Below are 24,816 nucleotides of genomic sequence, written 5' to 3' on the forward strand. Positions count from 1 at the left end.
GTATCCAATTTTCCATAAAACACTTGTGGAAGAGTTACATGGAAAAAGTCAGGGTCTTTCAGTAAGTCATGAAGAACTCATACGTGTATTCAAGTTTATGTGATAGAAACAAAAATTACTATATATGCTATAGCTGTCTGCCTCAGAGCATAAAGGACTGTGTAACCGTTCTTACGAATACTAAGAAACTCGAATCATGAATTGTGTCTTTATATTTTATATTATCTATCTTCTAGACAGTAATTTCCTTAAGTGTGTATAAACAAACAAATAAAAAACCCAGTGAAATGTAGATGAGTATTTTCCCTTTTTTTGAGACAGGGTCTCACTCTGTCACCCAGGCAGGAGTGCAGCGGCATGACTCTGGCTCACTGCAGTTTCGACCTCCTGAGCTCAAGTGATCCTCCCAACTCAGCCCCCAACAAGTAGCTGGGACTACAGGTGTGAGTCACCACGCCTGGGTATTTTTTTTTTTTTTGTAGAGATAGGGTCTCACCATGTTGCCCAGGCTGGTGTCGAACTCCTGAGCTCAAGCGATCCGCCTGCCTCGGCCTCCCAAAGTGCTAGACGTGAGCCACTGCCCCTGGCCAAGGATTTTTCACTAGCAAACTTCAGACCTGACCTTGCTTTGCACATAGTGCAGCACTGTAGGTGACCATGCAGGCTGAAATTGTGCCAAATGATCTGAATAATCAGTGGGAAGAATTACAATTGTTCTGTGATCTATAAAACTTTTAATCAAAACATTAAACACTCCCTTAGTGTCAGTTATAAATGTATAGGGAGTTTAAAAAAGAAGAAAACTAATATTAATTTAATACACTAAAATATAAAACATTAGAAACATTAAAAACTAAAGTGTTTTATTTCTTTGTAAAAAATGTATCCAGAGTAGTTTAAATAGCACTTGCCTTGTTTTCATTGGATAATATTACATTGTACACTTTACAATGTGTGGAGTGAACTTCTTTTCTATGCATTAGTGAATTGTCATATTCCTTCTTAAATGTGGATCAGCTTCCAACATAGACACAGTCTTACTCTGTCACCCTGGCTGGATTGCAGGGGTGCAATCTCGGCTTACGGCAACCTCCGCCTCCCTGGTTGTCAAGTGATTCTCATGCCTCAGCCACTTGAGTAGCTGAGATTACAGGTGTGCACCATCACGTCTGGCTCATTTTTGTATTTTTAATAGAGACGGGGTTTCACCATGTTGATCAGGCTTGTCTCGACTTCCTGGCCTCAAGTGATCCACCCACCTTGGCCTCTCAAAAGTGCTGGGATTATAGGAGTGAGCCACCATGTCCAGCCCCAACATTTTTTCTTTTGGATTTTCATTATTGTGAATTATCTCTAATAAGAGTTCCCTTAATGCGAAGTTTTTTTGCAGGCATCATTTCCTCAAGACATCTTCATCCGTTTTGTCACACCTATTTTCCTCATTCAAGTTGATAGACGTGCCCTAAGTTCTTCTGGTTCCATATCTGGATATCTTGAATGATCGCAGTGTCAACACTCCCGTTTCTTCTTCACTCAGCTATTTCTTCTATAAATCCATTACTCTGTTTTGAATTTCACTTCCAGGGTTACCATTATTCATTTCTTTGCTAGCCCATTCTCTTTTTCTTTTCTTTTCTTTTTTTTTTTTTTTGAGACGGAGTTTTGCTCTTGTTGCCAGTGAGCCTGCTCAGCCTGCACATCTGTTACTCAGGTAACTGATCAACACACTGAAGAGCGAGCAGTGGAGTTTGTACTTTGTGCTGTTACTCACAGTTAATATCCTGTGATAACTGAAATGTGAACTGTGTTGTTGAAGGTGGTGTCACATAACAAAACTGGGGTAACCGAAGTTTGTGTGTATCAGAATTGTGCCAAATGAGGAGTGCTTGCATACACACTGGAGATTTGCTAACATGTAAGCAACTGTTATGCAGAATCAAGATAATGTGACTCTTAGGTCCCATCCCAAGGACTTTGTTTTAAGAGGCTTTTCTATCGCAACATAAATCACAGATAACATAATCCTAAGGCTTGGCAATAAAAAAAAAAATTAGTTCAGGAGTCACTATGGCTTAGCAAAATGATGTTGGGAAACAAACTGTGTATTTTAAATGTGGTTATTTGTTGCTGTATACGTTTGATACTTTAAACCAAATAAAGAAGTTACATTGAGAAGAACAAAGAGGCCCAACTTTCCTGTCCTGCCCTTCTATTTAACAATGAAACCCTTCCTGAGACGGTGCATAAGTGAAAGTTCTCAGGCCCCAGGCTAGGACCTGAATTCATGAATCTTTTCCTTTGCTTATTTTAAAACTGCCACAGAAGGTCAAGGGTAAAGGGTGAACTACTAAGTATTTTCCTCTAAAACTTTTTTTTTTTTTTTTTAATGGTAATTGAGATAGAAGAGGTGGGAATTCCTTTAGGTAATCTTCCCTTCTAGTTTATTCTCAACTCAGGATCCTGAAGTGAGAGCCAGCTAGAGCAGATGTCAAAATAATAAAGGTAATGAACCTTCAGCTCAGCTCTTAAAGTGTCAAAAGATTATTGAAAATTTAATTCCAGGACACAAAAGGATTCCCAGAATTAAAATTCAAGATAGCAGTACATCCATCAAGACTCCAAGATAGGGAACATTTAAATTATTCCTGAAATATAGCGATGTATTATTTCAACAATTTCAGTGGATCAATGTTGATTTGAAAATCTGGCTGAGACAATGCTCATTTTATGTCAGAAACAGAAGAATTCTGAGAATTAAGGCTTTTCCTACCTTTCTGATAAGATCTGAGAGTTCCATTTCAGCTTTCTGCTGTGCCAAGTCAGATTTCACTTCAGAGTAAGTATCATTGATGATGGCCAAAAACATATTCTGTTTGTAAATGAAAGGAGGGCAAAAATTAAAGGAAGAAACATAATTTGGAAATATCAATAAAAAAACTGACACGTCTTTTTGTTTATCCTTTTTTTTTTCCTGAGTGCTTTATGAAGACATAAATTAATATTTATTTACTAAAAAACACTTTTCTTTTTGAGACAAGAATATCACTATATTGCCTAGGCTGGACTGCAGGGGTGTGATCTCAGCTCACTGCAACCTCTGCCTCCTGAGTTCAAGCAATTCTTGAGTCTCAGCCTCCTGAGTAGCTGGGATTACAGGCATGTGCCACTACGCCTGGCTAACTGTTGCATTTTTAGTAGAGACGGAGCTTCACCATGTTGGTCAGGCTGGTCTCGAACTCCTGGCCTCCAGTGATCTGCCCGCCTCGGCTTCCCAAAGTACCGGGATTGCAGGCGTGAGCCACTGTGCACGGCCTGATGTCATAAATTAACAGTTTTGCTGCCACATGTTTTGGGAAGATTATTTTCTCCCTTAAGTCATGCCACAGGAAAAATTTTGTGATATACTTTGTGAAAAGATACAAGAATAAAATACAACAAAATATTAGTATATTTACCTATGAATGGTGAGATTATTTTATTTAATATTATTTTTGCTTACCTATGTTCTCTATATTTAGAAACTTTTACATACACTACTGGAGGGTATAGAATTCTAAAAAGCTCTTCAAATTTCAACGGTTAACACAGATAAGTAGAACTGTAGGCTTATTCCAAGCTTTTTTATATAATCATATATGAAATTTACAGGTTGAAGAGTTTAAAAGGCTGTTGCAAATAGGAATACAGCAGGCCTAGTAGGAAGATAGTAAAGAAAGTTTCTGGAAGAGAGATAGGCTTTGGAGTCAAGCAAACTCGGGTTTCAGTCCTAGCACTGCTAAGATTGTCGCTTCACTTTTCTCAGTCTAATTTTAAAGAATTATTTGTTTTACATTAATAAAATGGGAAAAATAATAGTATCTCCCTTACATATTTGTTGGGCTGGTTAGTGAGACAATCTATGTAAAGTGCTCAGGACAGGTCCTGATGCAGGTAAGTGCTACCTAATTGACAGCTACTATTACTATTTGGTAATGGTGAGTTCATTTTTCTGATCTTTCTCTTCCCCAGTAGTAATGGTCTGCATTTCCAACAACAGACTTTCTCAAAGCACTGTATCCAGGAGATCAGGTCCCCCCACTTTTTTTACATGCTCTTCCTTTGTTTTTCCTTTTTAACACATAACCGTGGTTTGCAAGTATTTCTATTTGATAATGTCTGTTTTCCCCCAAGTCTGAGGAATCTTCTTAAGGCCGAATCAGGCTGTTTTCCTTACCCTGGTACTGGCAGTATCTAACATACTACCTCATAGTACACAATCCACAAAAAACACTACAAGGTGTATTATACAGTACATATTATATATAGATTATATATACATATGTATATATAATATATATTATATGTGTGTATATATATGTTTTATATATACACACATGGATATAGTGGCTCAGTAAATACTTATTAAATGGTTGAGAAATGAACAAATGAGAACGCTCTTATTTTAGTTGGCTATTAACCTCTGTATTAAGGAAGAATATTGTTTACAATTCTGTAGCAGAAATGAGAATATAATATAGAATACATGTAAGTTTTTGACTAAATGCTCAATTCCAAGTGCAGATAACTGCAGTCCAAGTAACATCTTCTCCCTTCTCTCTTCCAACTCAGGGATCTAATGTTCTAGTTTTGCTTCCAAGTGGCTATTAACTAATGCATGCCAATATCTTAATTGAAATGGATCAAAGGCTGGGACCTCTAAAGAGATTTCAAAAAATAGAAAGTGCTTGAGAAAGGCTCTTGAAGGTGTGGGAAGAGGAAGCTCACCCTCCTCTCCATCCGGTCTCCCAAGGTTCGCTTAATTATCAGATGGACACCTGTACCAGGATGTCTTTCCTGTTGATGTGGGGAAGAGTGGGGTTATCCTGGTTCAGTTGAGCCACTTCATGAGCCACACTGTGCCTTCTTGTTAAACAGGGGCAATAAACTAACACCAGGCAATCAGCTCAGAAAGGTGGCTAACCCTATGCTCAGCTTGTCATTTTCTTAAAAGACAGGTGTGTATTGAAAGTAGACTTCTATCTATGTAGCTATTTATGTGTGTGTGTGTATGTATGTATGTATGTATGTATGTATCCATCCATCCATCCATCCATCCATCCATCCATCCATCCATCCATCCATCCATCCATCCATCCATCCATCTATATCTCTGGGAGGTGCTAGGAGAGCAATTCTTTTTTGTGCCGTCATCCAAAAAACAATTTTAGTATAAAGATAGAAACTAAGAGCTTCTTGTCATGTTCTGGTGACTGATCTGGTAAGATGACTGAATACTCTAGATCTGGTAAGACGGCTGCCTACTAAAGGACCACATTCAAACAACTCCACATTTGAGCATTTCCAGTTGCCACGATTCTATCCATCCTTTGTTTGGCAGATTGATAAACGGAGAAAACTAGGTGGCCTGAGATCAACTGAAGGGTCTGGTGCAGGACTCTCAATTCCTGGTTTTTGCTTTCTTAGTAGAGATTCAGGTACTCTAGAATCCAAAGTACTATCAACAGTAGAGTAACAAAGGCTTATTCTTCTCTCTATTGTTTTCTTTAATATATGATAGGAAGAAGAAGCTTAAGAGGTGTAAGTTTAAACACGAGCCATAATCCATGCATACAGCAAGACACATATGGACTTGAATAATATTCCTGACCTTTTCAGTCCTGTTAAAGTACAGCTAGGGAACATGCCTTTGTTTTACACCAGAGGCTGTGTCTCCCCAGAAAAAAAATAGTTAAAAAAATAGGAAATTAATACAGTACATCTAATACCCAATCAATAAATACCATACACTTAACCAGTAATACCTGGACTGACGTTAGAGTTATTACACTGAATTGCTGAAAATGTGATCACTCAACCTTCCTCAAGGGATCTTTACACAATTTACTGAAATGAAAAAATGTTATTTTCTTAAGAAAATTGTTCTTAAGATGACTGTTAGTGTTTAGATGAAAAATACCGCCTAAATTAAGCTGGCTTAACACCTTCTCAGTAGACAAGTGAATACATAAATGTTAAGAAAAAAAACAAAACACCTTAAAAAAAATCTTAATTAACTTAGGGCAAAAACATTAAAAATGTTCATTTGCACCAAATCAAGAGAATCAAATTATTTTTGAAAATAATTTTAATGTAATTTCCATTCATTGTCACATTTAGTTTTAAACTTAATTATCTGAATATTCTCTGTAGGCAGTCTCTAGATGAATGGGATATAAATAATTTAAAACAGAATATCCTAACTTTGACATGCGATGATTCACTCAACTATTACTCTTGACATCCTAGATCTAGCTTGCTTTTCAGTTCTTATTTTTTAAAAAGAACAGAAGAGAGAAAAGTCATGCTAGCAAGTGATTACAAAAGTGCTGACACATGTTTAAAAAGCATGTAAGCATGTTCTACTTTTTAGGCAAAGCACTATTTTAGGTATCTTTATAAATTTGTATTTGATCTAATTTCTTTTTTGCGTCAAATGGATACATATATAGAGAGAAATGAAAGACCATGGAAAAGATCTAATTTTTTTTGCATTGAATAGACACATATATACGGATCAATGAAAGACCACGGAAAAGGTATTTGATATAAGTCTTAAAACTGTGAATAAAAGGAAAACAAGTTTTCCAACATCCACACGTTTTTCTACTTCCTGAGTATTTAAAAATGATAGGACATAGAGTGTGAGAGAAAAGAGAAGACAAGGATTTATGAATATGAAGTTTAAATTGAACCTCACTATAAATAAAAATGTACATACCAAAAGAATGAAGAACATAAAGAACACAAATGTAGTGAAATAAATTGGTCCCAAAACTCGATTAGCTTCCTCAATCTCTGCAAAGTTGATATCGCCCAAAATGATACGGAATTGAGTGAAGCTATAAAAATAAAACAAAACACCACAATACAAAAACAAAGAATGTCCAGTAGTAGATGCAACATTTCTTAAAGATGATTTCATATTTTTGGACCTTTTTAGCAGTATAGGTAGCTGCCAAATAACAGAAAATTGTCAATCCCATTTAAAAAGTCTTGCTACTTATATCAGCAATTAAAGCCTTCTGCAATAATAATAAAATGCTTTCATGCTACAGAGGTTATTTCCATTTGGTTAAAAAGAAAATACAGGCCGGGTGCAGTGGATCACGTCTGTAATCCCAGCACTTTGGGAGGCCGAGGCGGCCGGATCACGAGGTCAGGAATCCCAGACCAGCCTGGCCAACATGGTGAAACCCCGTCTATACTAAAAATACAAAAATTAGCTGGGCGTGGTGGCGGGCACTCGTAATCTCAGCTATTCGGGAGGTTGAGGCAGGAGAATCGCTTGAACCCGTGAGGCAGAGGTTGCAGTGAGCTGAGACTGCACCACTGCACTCCAGCCTGGGGGATGGAACGAGACTCCATCTCAAAAAGCAAAAATAACAACAACAAAAAAAGAAAATACAATTATTATTCAATAACTTATAAAGCAATTGGCTATAACAATTCAACACATAATCTAGGTAAAACATGTTAACTCTAAACCTTGACAACAGTCACCCTGGGTCTAAAGTTAAAAATTTCTTTAAAAAAAAGAAAAGGGCCTGGTGTGGTGGCTCATGCCTGTAATCCCAGCACTTTTGGAAGCTGAGGTGAGAGGATAGTGTGAGTCCCGGAGTTCAGTACCACCCTGGGCAACACAGGGAGATCCATTCTCATAAAAAAATGTAAAAACTTGGCCAGGCATGGTGGCATACACCTGTAGTCCCAGCCACTCAGCAGGCTGAGGCAGCTGAGTTCAAGGCTGCAGTGAGCTATGATCACACCACTGCACTCCAGCCTGGGCAACAGAGCAAGACCCCGCCTCAAAAACAAAACAAAACAACAACTCCCACCCAAAACCCAAAATGGTTTGTGCTCAAAGATCCAATATTCTGACATGTACTTAAAATGAGGTCAAAGTGGCTAAGTGTTGTCAGTGCTGGGTCTTAGTAAAATCGCTTTTATCAACAGCAATATTAATTAGAGATATCTATGCACGAAACTCTATCACTTCCATTCCTTTTTAAACTAACTCCTTTCTAAATGGCATAGAAATCTGACATTGGCTGCTTTTTGTTATTTCACATTTGGGATCTTTGGAAAAAAACCTGAAAATTCTTGTACTGGTCTGAGTTTACCCTAGAATATTAGAAATATCTTGCTTTTTTCCTTAGAAAATAACTTGAAGTTCTAAATATATGGCAACAATATTCAGCAGGAGTAAGAATATAGGCAAACAGCCTTCTAGAAGCTACCATCTGCATTTGGTGCAAAGAAAACCTCAGTCTTTAGAACAGTGTTGGTTTCCTATGGCTGTTAACTGTATCTTACTACTTTGGGCTGCTATCTTAAGCATCGTCTTCTTTGCATTGGTAGATCAATGTTTTGGGAAAAGGTAATTAATTCTTATTTAAAATAACTAGTTTTAAATACTTGGTGGTCATATAGCAACCTCATATGAAGATTTATTCTTGAGAAGCAGTGACAACTCTGATTAAATTTTTCTTCTTAATTTCATATATACTTACATACACTCTTGGAAAGTACTGAAGTCATCGACCTGAGTGCCAAAGACAAGGTATGCCAACTGAGCATATGCTAGGAAAATAATGAAGAACATAATAGCAAAGCCAAACAGGTCTTTGGCACATCGAGACATGGTTGTCGAGAGCTGGCTCATGGTCCTGTTAAAATTGATGAATTTGAAAAGCTGTAAAAGAGAGAGAAGACTGATCAATAGATGAATGGATAAACAAAGTGGTGTGACTGTACATAATAAAACATTATTTCATTCTGAAAAGAAATTAAATTCTGACACGGTACAACATGGATGAACCTTGAAAACATTATGTAAAGTGAAATAAGCCTGACACAGAAGGACAAACACTGTATGATTCCACTTACATGAGGTACTTAGAATAGTCAAACTCATAGTGACAGAAAGTAGAATGGAGGTTACCAGGGACTGGGGGGAATTGGGAGTCAGTGTTTAATAGATACAAAGTTTCAGTTTAGAATAATGAAAACGCATAATGGTGATGGTTGCACAACACTGTGAATGTACTTAATGCCACTGAATTGTACACTTAAACATGGTTAAAATTGTAGGTTTTATGCTGTGTGTATCACTACAATTAAAAAAAAAAAAGGCTGACTGCAGTGGCTCACATCTATAATCCTGGCACTTTGGGAGACTGAGGCAGGAGGATCGCTTGAGCCCAGGACTTTAAGATCAGCCTGCACAATACAGCAAGATTCTGTTTCACTAAACAATAAAAATAAATTAGTCAGGTGTGGTGACACACACCTGTGGTTTTAGCTACTTAGGAGGCTGAGGTGGGAGGGTTGCTTGAACCTGGGAGGTCGAGGCTGCCATGAACTGTGACTAGTGATGCTTTCCCCCCAGAAATGATTAAAGTAAAAGAGAGTGAAAAAAACTCCACACAAATAAAAATTAATTATAAAACCCCCCAGGAAATTCTTGTTGCATAATATTGTCATTTGTTGTGCATCAGTTATGTGTGGAGGGCTTTATGTACATTGCCTCAAATCTCTGCAATGTCTGAAATACTGGCATTCTATCCCCAGGAGTCAGCTGGAGCCTGCAGCCAGCTGCTCTGCCTGAACTGCAAAGCCTGCTCTGCCTGACTGCAAAGCCATATTGAGCATGTTGGTAGATAGTGAACCCTATTGGTAGACAGTGAACCCTGCAAAGCCATATTGAGCATGTTGGTAGTGAACCATGCTCTGCCTGACTACAAAGCCATATTGAGCATGTTGGTAGATAAGGCACTGAGGATGGCTGCCCAGATTGTGTAGCTTTAGGTAGAAGCCTCAGTGGAAGAGCACATGATGAGATATTAGAAGTGGAGTCATGATCCCCGCCTTAACGACCTTAATGATAAAGTACGGAGGGGCAAGACATTTCCAAGAGAAGCACTAAATAAAACACAACAGCCTGAGACACATGTTGCAGGTAAATCTCTAGAAGTTTACTTAAAGGTCTGTTATACATTGTTTCTGGCCAGTGAAATATTTTTTGAGGATTGCTGTAATCACATTACTTAATACAATCCCAATGCATTTGAGATCTTTTTTTTTTTTTTTTTTTTTTTTGAGACTAAGTGTTGCTCTGTTGCCCAGGCTGGAGTGCAGTGGCACAATTCAGCTCACTGCAACCTCCGCTTCCTGGGTTCAAGTGATTCTCCTGCCTCAGACTCCCAAGTAGCTGGGATCACAGGCACATGCCACCACACCCAGCTAATTTTTTTTTTTGTATTTTTAGTAGGGACAGGGTTTCACCATCTTGGCCAGGCTGGTCTCAAACCCAACCTCAGGTGATCCGCCCGCCTCAGCCTCGCAAAGTGCATGAGCCACTGTGCCCAGCTGAGATCTTGATTATTATTACTATCTTGATTATTATTATTAAACTAATAATAATCAAGGAAACTTCAGTAATTCTCAGGCAGCACCTGCCATCCTGTCACTAGCACAGGCTCTGACTGTGCTATCCAAACATGTGCAGCTATTTAAATTCAAATTCAAATTAATTAAGATTAAATACAATTAAAAATTCAGTCCCTTGGTCCCACTAGCCATATGTTAAGTGTTCCATGCCTATACGTGGCTAGTGGCTACTGCCTAGGACAATGGAAATATGGAACATTTCCATCACCACAGAACATTCTTATTACTATCATTATTTTTGCTATTTGATTATTATTACTATTATTATTACTATGTTGCAATCAAGGTTTTGTGCTTTAGTGATGGTTTCTCTTGAACAAGCATGTCAATAAATAAATAGCATGAGAAATACAGGATAAAGTCTATGCATTTTTTTTTTGTTTTGAGACAGGGTCTCACTTTGTTGCCCAGGCTGGAATGCAGTGGCGCAGTCTTGGCTCACTGCAACCTCTGCCTTCTGGATTCAAGCAATCCTCCCGCCTCAGCCTCCCAAGTAGCTAGGACTACAGGCAAGTGCCACCACCCCCAGCTAAGTTTTGTATTTTTAATAGAGATGAGGTTTTGCCATGTTGCCCAGGCTGGTCTTGAACTCCTGGGCTCAGAGGACTCGCCTACCTTGGCCTCCCAAAATGCTGGCATTACAGGCATGAGCCACCATGCCTGCTCTGGATCTATGCCTTTTGATAAACCTCAGGCCTTCTAGGTATGAATGCCAACTCAGGAAAGTACATAATGGGTAAGTACCTTCTAGAACAGTGCTGTTCAAGAGAACGTTCTGTGATGATGGAGATGTTCTACATTTCCATTGTCCTAGAGAGTAGCCACATATAGCCACTGAACACTTAACGTGTGGCCAGTAGGACCAAGGAACTGCATTTTTAATGGTATTTAAGCTTAATTAATTTAAATGTGAATTTAAATAGGCACACGTGGCTAGTAGTTACATCTGGACGGCACAATCAGAGCCTGTGCTGGTGACGGGATGGCAGCTGCTGCCTGAGAATTATTGAAATTTCCTCCATCTCCAGAATTGAGGCTCATTGTATATGAAATGTCATAACCTTTCACACACATGGAAATGCACATTATGTCTTGAGACGATAAGGAAATGAGTGAGGAAGGAACTATTTGGAAGCAGTGTCTATTCCAACCTTAATTCTAGGTAAAGCTTCCCTTACAGCCTCTACCTGGAAAAGAGGCGATTCCTTCCAGCAAGCACTTCCAAGTGCAGCAACTCTCCCCTTCCCTCCACCTGATCCTTCCCTCTCTCTGAGTTCCTTTTCCTTCACCTGTTCATCTCATATCAGGTAAAACTCAGACCTGCCTCTGTATCAGAGCAGCCCCGGGCCCCAGGCCCAGCTAACACACTGAAAGGCCTCTTACTGCATTTGTTAAACAAAACCTATAGGGACCGATCTTGCACTAATTCAGATAGCAGGAGAAGTATATCATTGACAGTGAGAGGAATGATCATATGAGTCTCAATAGTTTACTTCATATGTAAAATATAAGGCCTGGTATGGTGGCTCATGCCTATAATCCCAGCACTTTGGGAGGCAGAAGTGGGAGGATTACTTGAACCCAGGAATTCAAGACCAGCCTGGGCAACATAGTGAGACCTTGTCTCTACAGAAAAATTTAAAAATTAGCTGGATATAGTGGCACATGCCTGTAGTCCCAGTGACTTCGGAGGATGAGGTAGGAGGATCGCTCGAACCTGGGAAGTTGAGGATGCAATGAGCTGTCATCATACCACTGCACTCCAGCCTGGGTGGCAGAGTGAGACCCTGTCTCAAAACCAAGTAAATATGGAGTAGCTCTGGCCAGTCACTTGAATTTCGAATTCAAGTATTCTATGATTTTGTGGAACTCAATTATTTTTGAAAGAAAATATTACTTAAAATGTAGAACATGAAATTTAAAAATTACCTTAATCCAGACAAAAAATACTGTGACAGCAGCTATATTGTTGAACTGTATTTGCCAATATGCCAGATGCTCAAAGTTGGGGAAAGTATTTTGATCTTCCAGAAACTGTAAGAGCACCTCCACATTTGATGTTCTGTATATGCTAATTCCTATAGCTACCACTGATAGCTGGAAAGCAAAAGATTTAAATTTTATTACAGTGTTTTAGAAATATAAAACGTACCTTAATATGACTAGTATACTTTTCTTCACCAATGTATTAATTGTAGGGTTCACCATTATACTTACCCAATGTCATTCTTAAAAGTCATTCACTCAAATGGAAAGTGTTAAGCCCTGCCATAAAATAAGTAAAACAATATATTGCTTGCATTTCCTTAGTTCGGAAGAGAAACCCAATGAAGGCAGGCATGCATGCATTGTGCACATATGCATTACACACACGTACATGCATACACAGAAATCACACTACAACAGACTCAAACTCCAAGAGGAATGCTTTCTGTTTTTTCTGCCACCTTCATTTTAATCACTTTCCACCCTCTTGCTTTCTTGCCTTAAACCTGCTTTGTTTTTGTGATTTTTAAATTTAAAATTTTCCAGTTTCTCTTCATTCTCCAACTGCCAGCCATTCTTCGCTTTGCTCAACAAAAATATAGTATGTATAATATGTCTATGTATACAGCACTGTGCGAGGGGCTAAGAGGAATAAACAGAAGGAAACCACATAAATCCTGCCCTTAAGACACTTATATTCTGGTTCAAGAGCAGATAAACACATGAAGTTAAATAATACAAAAAACTACTGAAGAGTTGGTATCACACAACATAAAGTGAAGAGGGGCATAAGATATCCTAAAAAGGAGTGCCCATGAGAACAAAGAATGAGCTTGGGCTTGAAAGACAATGGGAATGATGAACACAGAGGGCTTAAGAAGGCCTGCAGTGGGAATAAACGAGCCAAGGGCTTCTCTCTTGCTCATTTCTGTCCCTTAACTCATGACCCTACAACTTTCCACATATGCTTTGGTTCTAGGCTTTAGAACCAGATCCAAGGGGACACTGCCCCCTCCTTGGCATCCATCACCACTAAATGTAGACAGTGCTAGGGGTTAGTCATAACCACCTGGCCCCACTGGGGGGTCTGAATCTGCAGCAGGTGGGCTGTGGCAGGTGCTGCAATCTTTGCTGTCCATTCTCTCTTCTTAGGAATGATGACCAGAGGCCACTTCATTAGCCCTCCCTTCCTGAGATGGCCATCCAGATCATGGTCCCCCATGTGATTCTCATAGCAAAGACCAGCCTGGTTGCTGATCACAGCTAAAAAGCCAACCTCACCATCTTCCTTTTCTTATCTGTGAAGGATTTCCAGAGCCAATTTTATATTTTTGTGTTGGTGGTGGGAATGATGAACACAGTGGGCTCAGGAAGTCCTGCAGTGGGAATATGTGAACCAAGGACTTTTCCTGAGATGAGGAGCTCATCTCAACTAATCCATGTAGAAAAACATTTGGGTTGGTGGACTGGATCCAGTGGTAATTCTTTACCCAACTCTCACCAGGTATAATTTGTTATGTAGTCCAGTTGTTTTTACTCCGCACAGGACGAATGTTTATAAAATTATGAAGAAGATGGTCATTTATACGACAACGTCATAATATGCTAAATTTCTTTGAAACCTTTCCTTTCAAATAGGGGATGAAAGAAGAGATGAGGAAAGAGATTTTGTGAGCATCTGCAATGTTACCTCACTCCTGAGTTTTCTGTGGGATTCTCATCCCTGTCTATAAAAGAACTTTCTCTCCATATCAGAAAATTAGGAGGGCAGAGATTTGGGCTATTTTATTCATTCCTATATCCCCAGTGCCTAGAATAGTGCCAAGTACATAGTAGGTGCTCAGAAAATACTCGTTGAATAAATGAATTAGTCAGGCCAGGTGCAGTGGCTCGTGTCTGTAATCCCAGGACTTTGGGAGGCCGAGGCAGGCGGATCACGAGGTCATGAGATCGAGACCATCCTGGCTAACACGATAAAACCCCATCTCTACTAAAAATACAAAAAATTAGCTGGGTGTGGTGGCGGATGCCTGTAGTTCCAGCTACTCGGGAGGCTGAGGCAGGAGAATGGCGTGAACCTGGGAGGCGGAGCTTGCAGTGAGCCGAGATCACGCCACTGCACTCCAGCCTGGGGATGGTGCGAGACTCTGCCTCAAAAAAAAAAAAAAGAATTAGTCATTTTACCCCGTAAAACCTAGCAAGCAGTCAACGAATTATTTGAGTTTAAATTCCTTAATAGTCTTCTTTTTTCAAGCAATTCTGCTAGTTTTGAAAGACTATTGCTCAGGACAAATGGCTGACTGATGCAGCCTGTGTACTTCAGAACATGTTGGAGAAACAAAAAAGGAAAACAAAGAAAATTTCAAAGTGATTTCAAGAGGTCATTATATTTATATTTAAAATATAATTTCTTTTCAGGTTTTGGTAAACATAAGCAAATTTTGGCTAGATAAAACAAAAAGTGTTGGCTCTTTTCATTGGTTTGAAGGTCCAGTAGAGCACAGGGTGTGTTCTGTGGGTGACCAGAAAGCATGCCCTCACTTCTACACTTGATCAGCAAATGTTTCAAAGGACGAGTGGGATTCCAGTAGCTCTTCCTTGTTCTTTATAAACAAAAAGCACACTGTCTGAATTGTTGTCTGGCAGTATTAAGTGTTGTTTTAAAAAAAAAAAAATTGAAAAGCACAATGAAGTAAGTTTTCAAAGAAATACTTGCAAAATGCTGTGGCTGCTGAGTCAAAGAGACAATTTCCATGATATCATCGCCTTTTCTCCTATTGGTAGCCAAAGCGGCACAAGGCAATTCACTGGGGTATGGGAAGAAAATGTTACAACTTCTGGGTAGGTGGTAAGAAAGTGTTGGAATTCTATTTGTATTAATTTTTATCCCAATCTTTAAAATTCTATGTATGTGTATGTTTTACGGATGTACCTGTTACACCAATGTATGCATACAATTTACAAATAAATACAATACAACAGGGTGTGTAGTCAAAGCTTTCACTGATAGGTGTGTATGATCAAAAAGGGTGAATACCACTGACTAGTCTTTTGTTGATATTGAGTTCTTTGGTTAAAAAATAAAAAGGAAGTTTGTTCTTAATTAGCATATCATACCTACCTTTTTACCACTATTTCAATGGCCTAAATATAAATAAATCCATATAAGCCAAGAGGCAGGGTTTGCATGCTTATAGTTCCAAACAATAATTGTGTTCTGGAATAATTGTCAATGTATATGGCCTGCGCTCTGCCATCACTCTGAACAGAAATATTCTGAAAAATTATTTCCAGTATTATTGTCTCTCCTGTTTCCTTAAATGCTAAAATTCTTGTGTAACTCTGTTCATTATTAATACATTGAGAATTTGGGGATCAAGGGTTTATCTTGATTTGTGTGATGTTATATGGCCATCATAAAAGATGGGATGCACTTCTAACTGCATCATGACCTGATGAGGTCAACACCATCTATTCTATAGGAATTTTTACTTTAAGTAAAAACTCTTTCTAAAGTGCACATATCCATGGCTTGAGAGGCAGTGTTACTATGAGGAACAAATGAATCTCTGTACCATGAAAAGCACCCAGAGATGCCTAACACAGTAGCTTCTAAAGTGTTAGCCATTATTATTGTTACTATTACAATTATTATCGCTGCTAATATTGTTATTGCCATGCAATATATGGCCAGGTAGTTCTTTTTTATACCTTAAGTGTTCTTTCACTCACATATGAATAACATATTTTCTATATTTTATCAACTATTAATAATTCTAGCGGGGAAGAGTTTAATAATGACTTGATGTAAATGCTTCACAAAGGCCAAATGAATTTTTAGGCGTGGGATGAGGGAAAGAATAATTCTCATGAGGAGGGCTAACAGAAGAGAGAATGCTAATAGGGTAGTGCATTATTTACTGAGATTTCAGAAGGTAATGGCTATCATAGGCAGTAGGAAGGAAAGACATAGAATAATACATGGTACACCTATGCCAAGCAAAGCTTGTGAGCATCTAACAATTAAGCATGTTGTTATATACTTAAATGTAAAACTGGACTTAGCGAAAGGTTACCTGTTATTGCTGAAGGGAGAAAAGCTTGTAAAATGTCTTTTATACACTGAGGCCATAGGAAGGAAGTGACTGATGCTTAATTAAGTGATAAGAATGACAGGAAAACATCTTGAAAAAATATTAGCAGTTATAATAGAGTCAAGGGCAGACACAGAATTTACATGGTGTCATGGTCTTGATTATGACTCTGCCTTTGATTTATTTTTTATTCTTATTTTTTAGAGATGGGGGTCTCACTATGTTGCCCAGGCTGGTATCAAACTCCTGACCTCAAGTGATCCTCCCACCTCAGTTCCCTAAAGTGCTGGGTTATAGGTATGAGCCACCATGCATGGCCTGCCTTTGATTTCTTGTACCTCATACAGAAAACTTTGATGAATATAACTTACATTTTATACCCTGTACACTATTTGCAGAAAATTGTAAACTGCAGAAAGTTTTCTCTGCCACCCAAAATATTTCCAGGATGATTTTTCTTTTTTCTTTTCTTTTCAAGGCAAGGTCTCACTCTGTCACCCAGGCTGTAGTACAGTGGCGCATTTACAGCTCACTGCAGCCTCAACCTCCTGGGCTCAAATGATCCTCCCACTTCGGCCTCTGGAATAGCTGAGACTACAGGTGTGTACCACCATGCCTGACTAATTAAAATTTTTTTTTTTTTTTGGTAAAGATAGAGTCTCACTATGTTACCCGGGCTGGTCTTGAACTCTGGGGCTTAAACAATTCTCCTGCCTCGGCCTCCCAAAGTGCTGGGATTACAGGCATGAGCCATCACACCTGGCTGACAAGGTTTTTCTTGCTGTAACTTTACACATGTGCAGGAAAATACAAATTGATTTTTACTAGCAGTTGAAGAAAAATATCATTAGTGAAAAAAAAAAACAAAGAAAAAAAACTGTTTTCTCCTCCACATCTCATGTGGCATACTAAAGCCAAATATGAATTACTGAGATACTCTCATTAGCATGGTTGAGAGCATACTGTAAATACCTCTCCACTTCATACTCAGAAAAGTTACTCATGCAAAATGAGAAAATAATTAGTAACAGAAGTTGATATACTTGAAGGGGACTTTTCGATTCTTTTTTGGGAATATCAAGATCCACAAGGCTGAGGAGATCTAAGACTCTAGTTAACATGCTTGTAGGACAGAATAGGAAATTTGGTGTTGTTCTCAAACCTACCACAATGATCACAACATCCAGACAATTCCAGAAACTCCTGAAATAGTGCAGTTTGTGAATGCGAATTTCCAATATCTCTTCCACCACGTAGTAAAGGATAAAGAAACAAAAGATAATCTCACAGGCTGCCAGGAAGAAATCAAAAGTTGTGACATATCGGATCAGCTTTAAAGGCTGAAATTGCCAAGATGGAATCACACCGCCTGTTGCTGGGAATTCAACCAATAACCTGCATGGAAATAAGAACAATTAAAACAATAACAACAACAACACATGAATATAGTCAGGAACGGATGGCCATCTATTCTGTTCGTGCACTACAAGGTAATTAAACTGCTACGATGAGTCCCCTCAAACTAGTGGCAAAACATTTTGATCATAGCTAATAATTCCATACTTGTAGAATTTTGTGCCATCAAAGGAGTAAGACTTCCTGAGGTCTTTCAGTCCCAAAGGAGTACTTCCTGCTCAGTCTTCCCTCTACTTTTCTATATTTATGCTGCTCAAAATGCCATGTACTTTTAAAGTAAAAGTAAATCAACACACAAACTTTTCTAGGACTTCTGTTATTATTTTTTAAGAGCTAGGGACTCGCTTTGTTGCCCAGGCTAGAGTGCAGTGTTGCAATCATAGCTCACTGCTGCCTCAAATTCCAGGGCTCAAGGGATTCTCCTGCCTTAGACCCCTGAGTAGCTGGGACTATAAGTGTGCAGTACGACGCCCGACTAATTTTTTTTTTTTTGGCAGAGACTGAGTCTTGCCCTTTTGCCCAGGTTGGTCTCAAACTTCTGGGCTCAAATGACACTCCTGCCTGGGCCTTTCCAAGTGCTGGAATTACAGGAGTGAGCCACTGTGCCTGGCCCTAGGACTTCTATTAAATTCAAGTCCTCCTCCTAGGCAACATGAAGAATATAAAGAAATACAAGCCATCCACTCAAAACTTGTGTGATCTCGTTGAGAAGTAGGATATATTTTGTACATATGTAAAGATAGGAACTGAGTCTGTCATTCATTCATTAGGTAAAACCTAAATAGCATCAAATTGTTTGTCCTCCAGGGAATCTCTCTTCTTCCCAGAGCCTTATAATGAATAGGTGTGTACTCAATAGATGTCTGATTGTCTAAAACATACACTGTTTTACATCCATACTAATGGCTCTGATCTTTACCGCTTTACCATAACTGGACTGAGGGTTTTTTGGTCAAACACCATTTCGTAGGTGTCACACTGAGAAAGGTGGGTGATTCAGTTAATGACACAGACTCCTTATCTAACTAGAAACAGAAGCTCTAGCTGCTTCATTTTAAGACATTTAAAAGCCCTTTAGTCAGCTACTAGCCATCATTATCTCTGCCATTACAGGACAGATAGCCGCACCTGGAACTTGAGCATCCAGGACACATGCATGAGCAATAATCAAGTAAAAACAGGGACTATGGTAAATTAGAACTGGTCAGAGAAGTGTGAACATTTTCCTTCCTTTTCATTGTCAGTTTTCCTGTCCTTTCTTTCCTATTTGATGTGTTGGAGAGTAGGGGTAAGAACCAAAAACTCAGGAGAGCAACACTGAAGCCAAGAGTCTTGTATGTGACAGCCTCATTGGGAACTCAAAAGGGAAGGAAGTGGCCTTCAAGAGTCAAGTCATTTCTCTGGTCCATTTTGGCCCTGCAGTAGTCAACCACTTCCAGAAACTTAGAAAAACAGTATAGAGAAATGAAGCAGTTGTCTTAACAATGTTTATCCTTAAAGTAAACGAGGAAGCAAAAGAAATACTCCATACCTTCTATAAATAGAATTTACTAAAATATCAGAGTTGCCTCTCTGTTTTTATTCTCTTCCTTTTTATTCTATTCTTTTGATCTTCACTGGAATACTCAGGAGAAATTCAATAATAACTGCAATAGATTTTCATTCATTTCTAGTGATAACTACTACTGGACTACTGGTTGAGTATTTCCTTCTTTCCTTCCTTCCTTCCTTCCTTCCTTCCTTCCTTCCTTCCTTCCTTCCTTCCTTCCTTCCTCCCTTCCTCCCTTCCTCCCTTCCTCCCTTCCTTCTTTCCTTCCCCTCCCTCCCTCCCTCCTTCCTAGCTTCATTCCTCCCTCCCTCCTTCTCTTTTTTTTTTTTTTTGCCACTGTGAGCAAGGACAGGTTGAATATTTCTAATCTGAAAACCTGAAATATAAAATGCTTCAAAATCCCAAACTTTTTGAGCACCGACATGACAGCATAAGTGGAAAATTCCACACCTGACTTCATGTGACAGGTCATTGTCAACATGCAGGCACACAACAGTTTATTCAACATCCCTAAGGGAAAAATAAAATTTCCTTCAGGCTATATGCATGAAGTTTCATTTATGAAACATAAATGAAATTTTGTGTTTAGACTTGGGTCCCATCCCCAAGATATCTCATTTTATATATATGCAGACATTCCAAAATCTGAAAAAAATCTTAAATCTCAAACATTCCGGTCTGAAGCATTTTAGATAAGGGATAACCTGTAATTGATTTAATGTGGTACTATTTTCTGCAAACGTTGTTAAATAGAAGGACTGGGACAATCCAACAAGCCACGTAGAGCAGAATTGAGCTTAACCTCAAGAACGATGACAAAGACTATTATGAGAATAAACCCTTCTTATCTTGTGTGTAAATATACATGCAATAATCCATGTTAGTGATGTTTGGGTATTGCTGACATGCTCACCAGGAAGATTAAAGTGGGTGAACTCTGACTCCCTCTTGCTCTGCTTTTTCCTTCTTTTTAATAGTACCTATCACCTTCTAATATTTTATGTATTATATAATAAAATAACTACTATATTATTTGTATTGTTTATTGTTTAATGTTTATTCTCTATCTCCTCCTGGTTGGAGGCAAGCTCTGCAAAGGCAGGGATCTTTGTTGTGTTTGCTGACATGTCCCAAGAGCCAAGAACAATGTCTAGCCCATATTAAGTGTCCAATAGATGTTTGCTGAATAAATGAATGGAGTTGAGTCCCAGACAAGCCAGTGGAATCTTTGTCAGTTTCGTTACTGTCTCCCAGAGGGGTCATCATGGCAACATCCCAGGATCTGAGGAAGGAACTTTATGTGACTCTGACAGCCCTTAGCATGAGCAGGTACCTGGGTATCCTACTGAGCATCCTACAAGCACTCCAATTACTGTGCTTGTGTGCTAATAGCAGAGGCTCATCTGAGAGTGAGAAACTCCAGGGAATGAATCAAGATTTGATGGGCAGGGGACTTGGTGATGGAACATGTGGCACTGATCATCCTCATAATGGGTAGGGACAGATGTTAGAAAAACACAATACTTATCTGGAAAGGTTCCAGCATTGAGATGAACTTGGACCAGAGTTAAGGTTCTTTCCAACTTGTAATATTCTAGGATCCCAACTTCCTTCCTCAAATATCCTTTATTTCAATAAGCCTTCAGTTTTTACCCCTCCCTTGCTATCTGTCTGGGTCCTTGGCATCCTCATTTAGTTAACGGCAGGCAAAGGTTTTTCTGGCCAACCCCAGGATAGGATGTACGTACAACTACACAAAAATAGGAGGGATGCGTGTCCTCAGTACACACCTGACCACACAGAACAGGTTAATGTTGGCGTTGTACACTGAGAAGTCAATAAAAGTTGCCCTGGTTCCTCGGTCCAGCCAGACATTTTTCTTGAGGCTAGCAACTTGTGCAGCTGTTTCCTCTCTTGTTCTTGACAAATCCAGATAATAGCCAGCTCCACTATAAGTTGCAATGATTCCCCAGTGGCTACTACCATTCAAGTCTTTTTCACTTGTGTAGATCCAACTGATTAAAAACAAAATCAAAAAACAAACAGTTAAAATCAGTGGAACACTTGTGGCAATTACAAGGACAGCTGGTTCCTTGTAAAATAAAGTATGCATTAAGGCCTATCAAGCTGGGTAATGTGCCTGACCTGGCACTTCATAAGTGTTTTCTTGGTTAATTCTCATACTGTTATTAGCCTCACTTTAGGAATGAGGGCCCTGAGGCTTAGTGAGGTCAATGTAGTCCCAAAGTTTTGAAGGTAGACTCAGGAACCAATGCCAGGGCTGTCTGTCCCTAGAGCCTCTGCTCTGCTCTAGAGCCTCTGCTCAGTTTATATGGCTGCCTTCTCTGGGTAACTGTGCTCAGGGACTAGATAACTTGAGGTCCCCAGAGAAATTTACAGCCAAAAGAGGGACAAGTTCATCAAGTGGCATTGTCAGCATTTGGGAATTTCATCCACAAATATTCAGAGGATCTCTTAGAAAACAGATGCTTCTTTGGCACTAATGGGGATATAAAAGTCCTTTCCCTCCCAAATTTAAAACAAGTAGGGAAACAAAAGTTGTAATTAAACAAGTAAAATACAAGGTGGATAATAATAAGAAGCAAAAGACTAAAGAAATTAGGCTGGCAGATCAGAGGAAAGCTATCCTTATTTGGGGATCTGGCAATGAAGGGATGGATTAGAAAAGGCTTTAGGAAGAAGCTGTGTTGGACCTGAGCCATGAAAGGTGAGTAGGACCTGGACTTGCACAGGTGAATGCTGATATGGTTTGGCTGTGTCCCCAACCAAACTTATCTTGAATTGTAACTCCCACAATTCCCATGTTTTGTTGGAGAAACCTGGTAGGAGGTAATTGAATCATGGGGGCAGGTCTTTCCCATGCTGGTCTCGTGATAGTAAATAAGTCTCACGAGATTTGATGGTTTTACAAGGGGGATTTTCCCTGCACAAGCTCTCTCTCTTTGCCTGCTGCCATCCATGTAAGACATCACTTGCTCCTCCTTGCCTTCCACCATGATTGTGAGGCCTCCCTAGCCATGTGGAACTGTAGGTCCATTAAACCTCTTTCTTTGGTAAATTGCCCAGTCTCAGGTATGTCTTTATCAGCAGTGTGAGAAAGACTAATACAAAATGGAAAGGGCATTTCTAACTGTGAGCCATTGGTCAAGAGAAGTAAGTAGTTCAGTTTGGCTCCACAAGGTAAAGAATGGTAGATCGAAAGGTAGTCTGTGGTCAGCTTGTGAAGGGCAAACATGAAGGAGTCTGCGAAGGGAAAGTTCTGAGAGGCACGGAACAGGGCTGCTCTGGTGGCGGCAGGGAAGACTGGAGTGGGGAGGAAGAGGGCTCACGTGCAGAAAAGAGTTAACACAGCAGGCCTGAGATGGTCTTTCCTTAGGAAGGCCTGTTTGCAAGGTTGGACTTTGGCTGGCATCTGGGAACCTGACTGATAAACAGCTCCCTGCACTGGTGTACAACTTTCCCTGACCGGTAAGAGAGGCTTGCTGTGTCTGTGCTATTTGTACAAGCAATGTGGCTTTACACTCAACACCTGCTTTCCTTCTGGGAGTCGGCAATTTTGGCACATGCCAGTCATAAACCAGTACCAGTATCCAGTGAACACCCCAGGCACTGAGTCTCTAATTAACCTCTCTGATAGACATTTCACACATTGTTACAGCTTGTTCCTGGAGAAATTCAGCACATCGTATGTGACCTCACTGGGAGAGGGCTCCTGGAAGCCTACACTGGGTTTTCCCCATGTGCCTTTTCTTTTGTATCCTTTCACCATAATAAACCTTAGCTATGAGGATGCCTCTATGCTGAGTCCTTCTAGTGAATCACTGAACATGGGGGTGGTCTTAGGGACCCCTGACATAGCTCCATTAGCAATACCCAAGAGGTAATGAGGCCTGAACTCACTCAGTGAAGATGGGAAGTGAGAGAGTGTCACCACAGTGACTGCCAGCAGAACTTGGCAACTGATTTGGAAGTTGGGGCAAGGAGGAAACATGGCTCAGAAATGACTCTGGAGTCTCTTTCAAGGCAACAGGAAGATAGCAGTGCCATTAACAGAAGGAAGAGCAGATCCCATAAGAAAACGATGTTTAATTTGGGGCATATTGAATCACAAGAGGTGTGGGACATCCAGGTGGAATAGAGACGTATCTTGTATCACTAGAATGCAAGCTCTGTGAAGAAAGGATGTTTGCTTCTGTTTCCTGCTGCTTTGTTTCTTCAGCATCATGGGGACTAGAAGAGGGGTGACTTCTAGCAATGGGAACATGCCTGGCACATTGTTAAAGAAATGACGAGTCACCAAATAAAGATGCCAGTGGAAGCCATCTGAATGTCATGGGAAAGAGGGTAAAGAAAGAAAAGATGGAGATACAAATATAGAACCTGGGAATAAGACAGGAGAAGTGAGAGAAAGGGGTTTCAGAGTTAAAAGAACCCAAAGTGTAGAGTTCCTCATGGAAGTAAAAAGAATGAGCAGTCAACACTGCCACCTTCTGCAGACAGGATGAAGGGGATAAAGACTGAGATTTGTTCAGTGGATTTGCTAACTAGAGGTCCCTAGTGGCTTCCTGGTGAGATGTCAAAAGCAAGAACCTAAGCTTTAAGAGGTAAATCGAGGGTAAGGAAATGGAAGTGGCATTTCCAAGACTATTCTTCCAAGAAGTTTGGAGTTGATGGGAAGAAGAAATTGGAGTGACTTGAGAATGTAGAAGAATAAAGGGATGGTTTAGACATGACAGGGAAGGTCCCCTTTGGCAATCCACCCTTGAGTAGAAATCACTCATTCATACATGCATCCAACACATATTTATTAGTATCTTTACATATGAGGCATTGTTCAAGGCTTTGAGAACACAGCAGTTAACAAAATAGAATCCCTGCCCTCAGGAAGCTTGAGTACTGATGGGGAGCTGAGAGCATCGAAAAGCCACCCTAATGATGTAATTAATACGGAGGAGGAATTAATATGGAAGAGGTTTAGTAGATGAAACATGGGTTTTGGAGTCAGGCTGCTTAAATCTTGGTTCAGTTCCATTTGCTAGCTGTGACACTTTGGGCAAGTGAGCCTCAGGTTTTTCATCTATAAAATGGAGATAATACCTATTTTAGAGTTGTTTTGTGAAAGTAGATGAGATAATGCGTGAAATAACTTCTTAAATAATGTCTGGCACAGAGCCGTGGCCAGACATTATTTTATGTCTTACGTATAAATTTATCTTCTTAGTGATGTGAGATAAATAAAATATTGGAAAGGGTATCACAGAT

At 39.5% G+C, this 24,816-nt stretch overlaps 1 protein-coding gene across 1 annotated transcript in view; it reads right to left on the bottom strand.

Annotated features, from left to right (window-relative positions):
* PKD2 (polycystin 2, transient receptor potential cation channel) overlaps nucleotides 1-24,816 on the bottom strand; it is a 70,783-nt gene that overhangs the window by 12,478 nt on the left and 33,489 nt on the right. Inside the window, exons 5-10 of the mRNA XM_025385094.1 lie at nucleotides 21,324-21,548; nucleotides 17,735-17,963; nucleotides 12,418-12,585; nucleotides 8,550-8,731; nucleotides 6,758-6,878; nucleotides 2,771-2,869 (exon numbers count right to left, since the gene is read on the bottom strand). Of these exons, the coding sequence (XP_025240879.1) occupies nucleotides 2,771-2,869; nucleotides 6,758-6,878; nucleotides 8,550-8,731; nucleotides 12,418-12,585; nucleotides 17,735-17,963; nucleotides 21,324-21,548 (1,024 nt within the window). The remainder of the gene's footprint in view (nucleotides 1-2,770; nucleotides 2,870-6,757; nucleotides 6,879-8,549; nucleotides 8,732-12,417; nucleotides 12,586-17,734; nucleotides 17,964-21,323; nucleotides 21,549-24,816) is intronic.

This window comes from Theropithecus gelada, chromosome 5 (genome assembly GCF_003255815.1).
Source record: "Theropithecus gelada isolate Dixy chromosome 5, Tgel_1.0, whole genome shotgun sequence".
Classification (NCBI taxonomy): domain Eukaryota; kingdom Metazoa; phylum Chordata; class Mammalia; order Primates; family Cercopithecidae; genus Theropithecus; species Theropithecus gelada.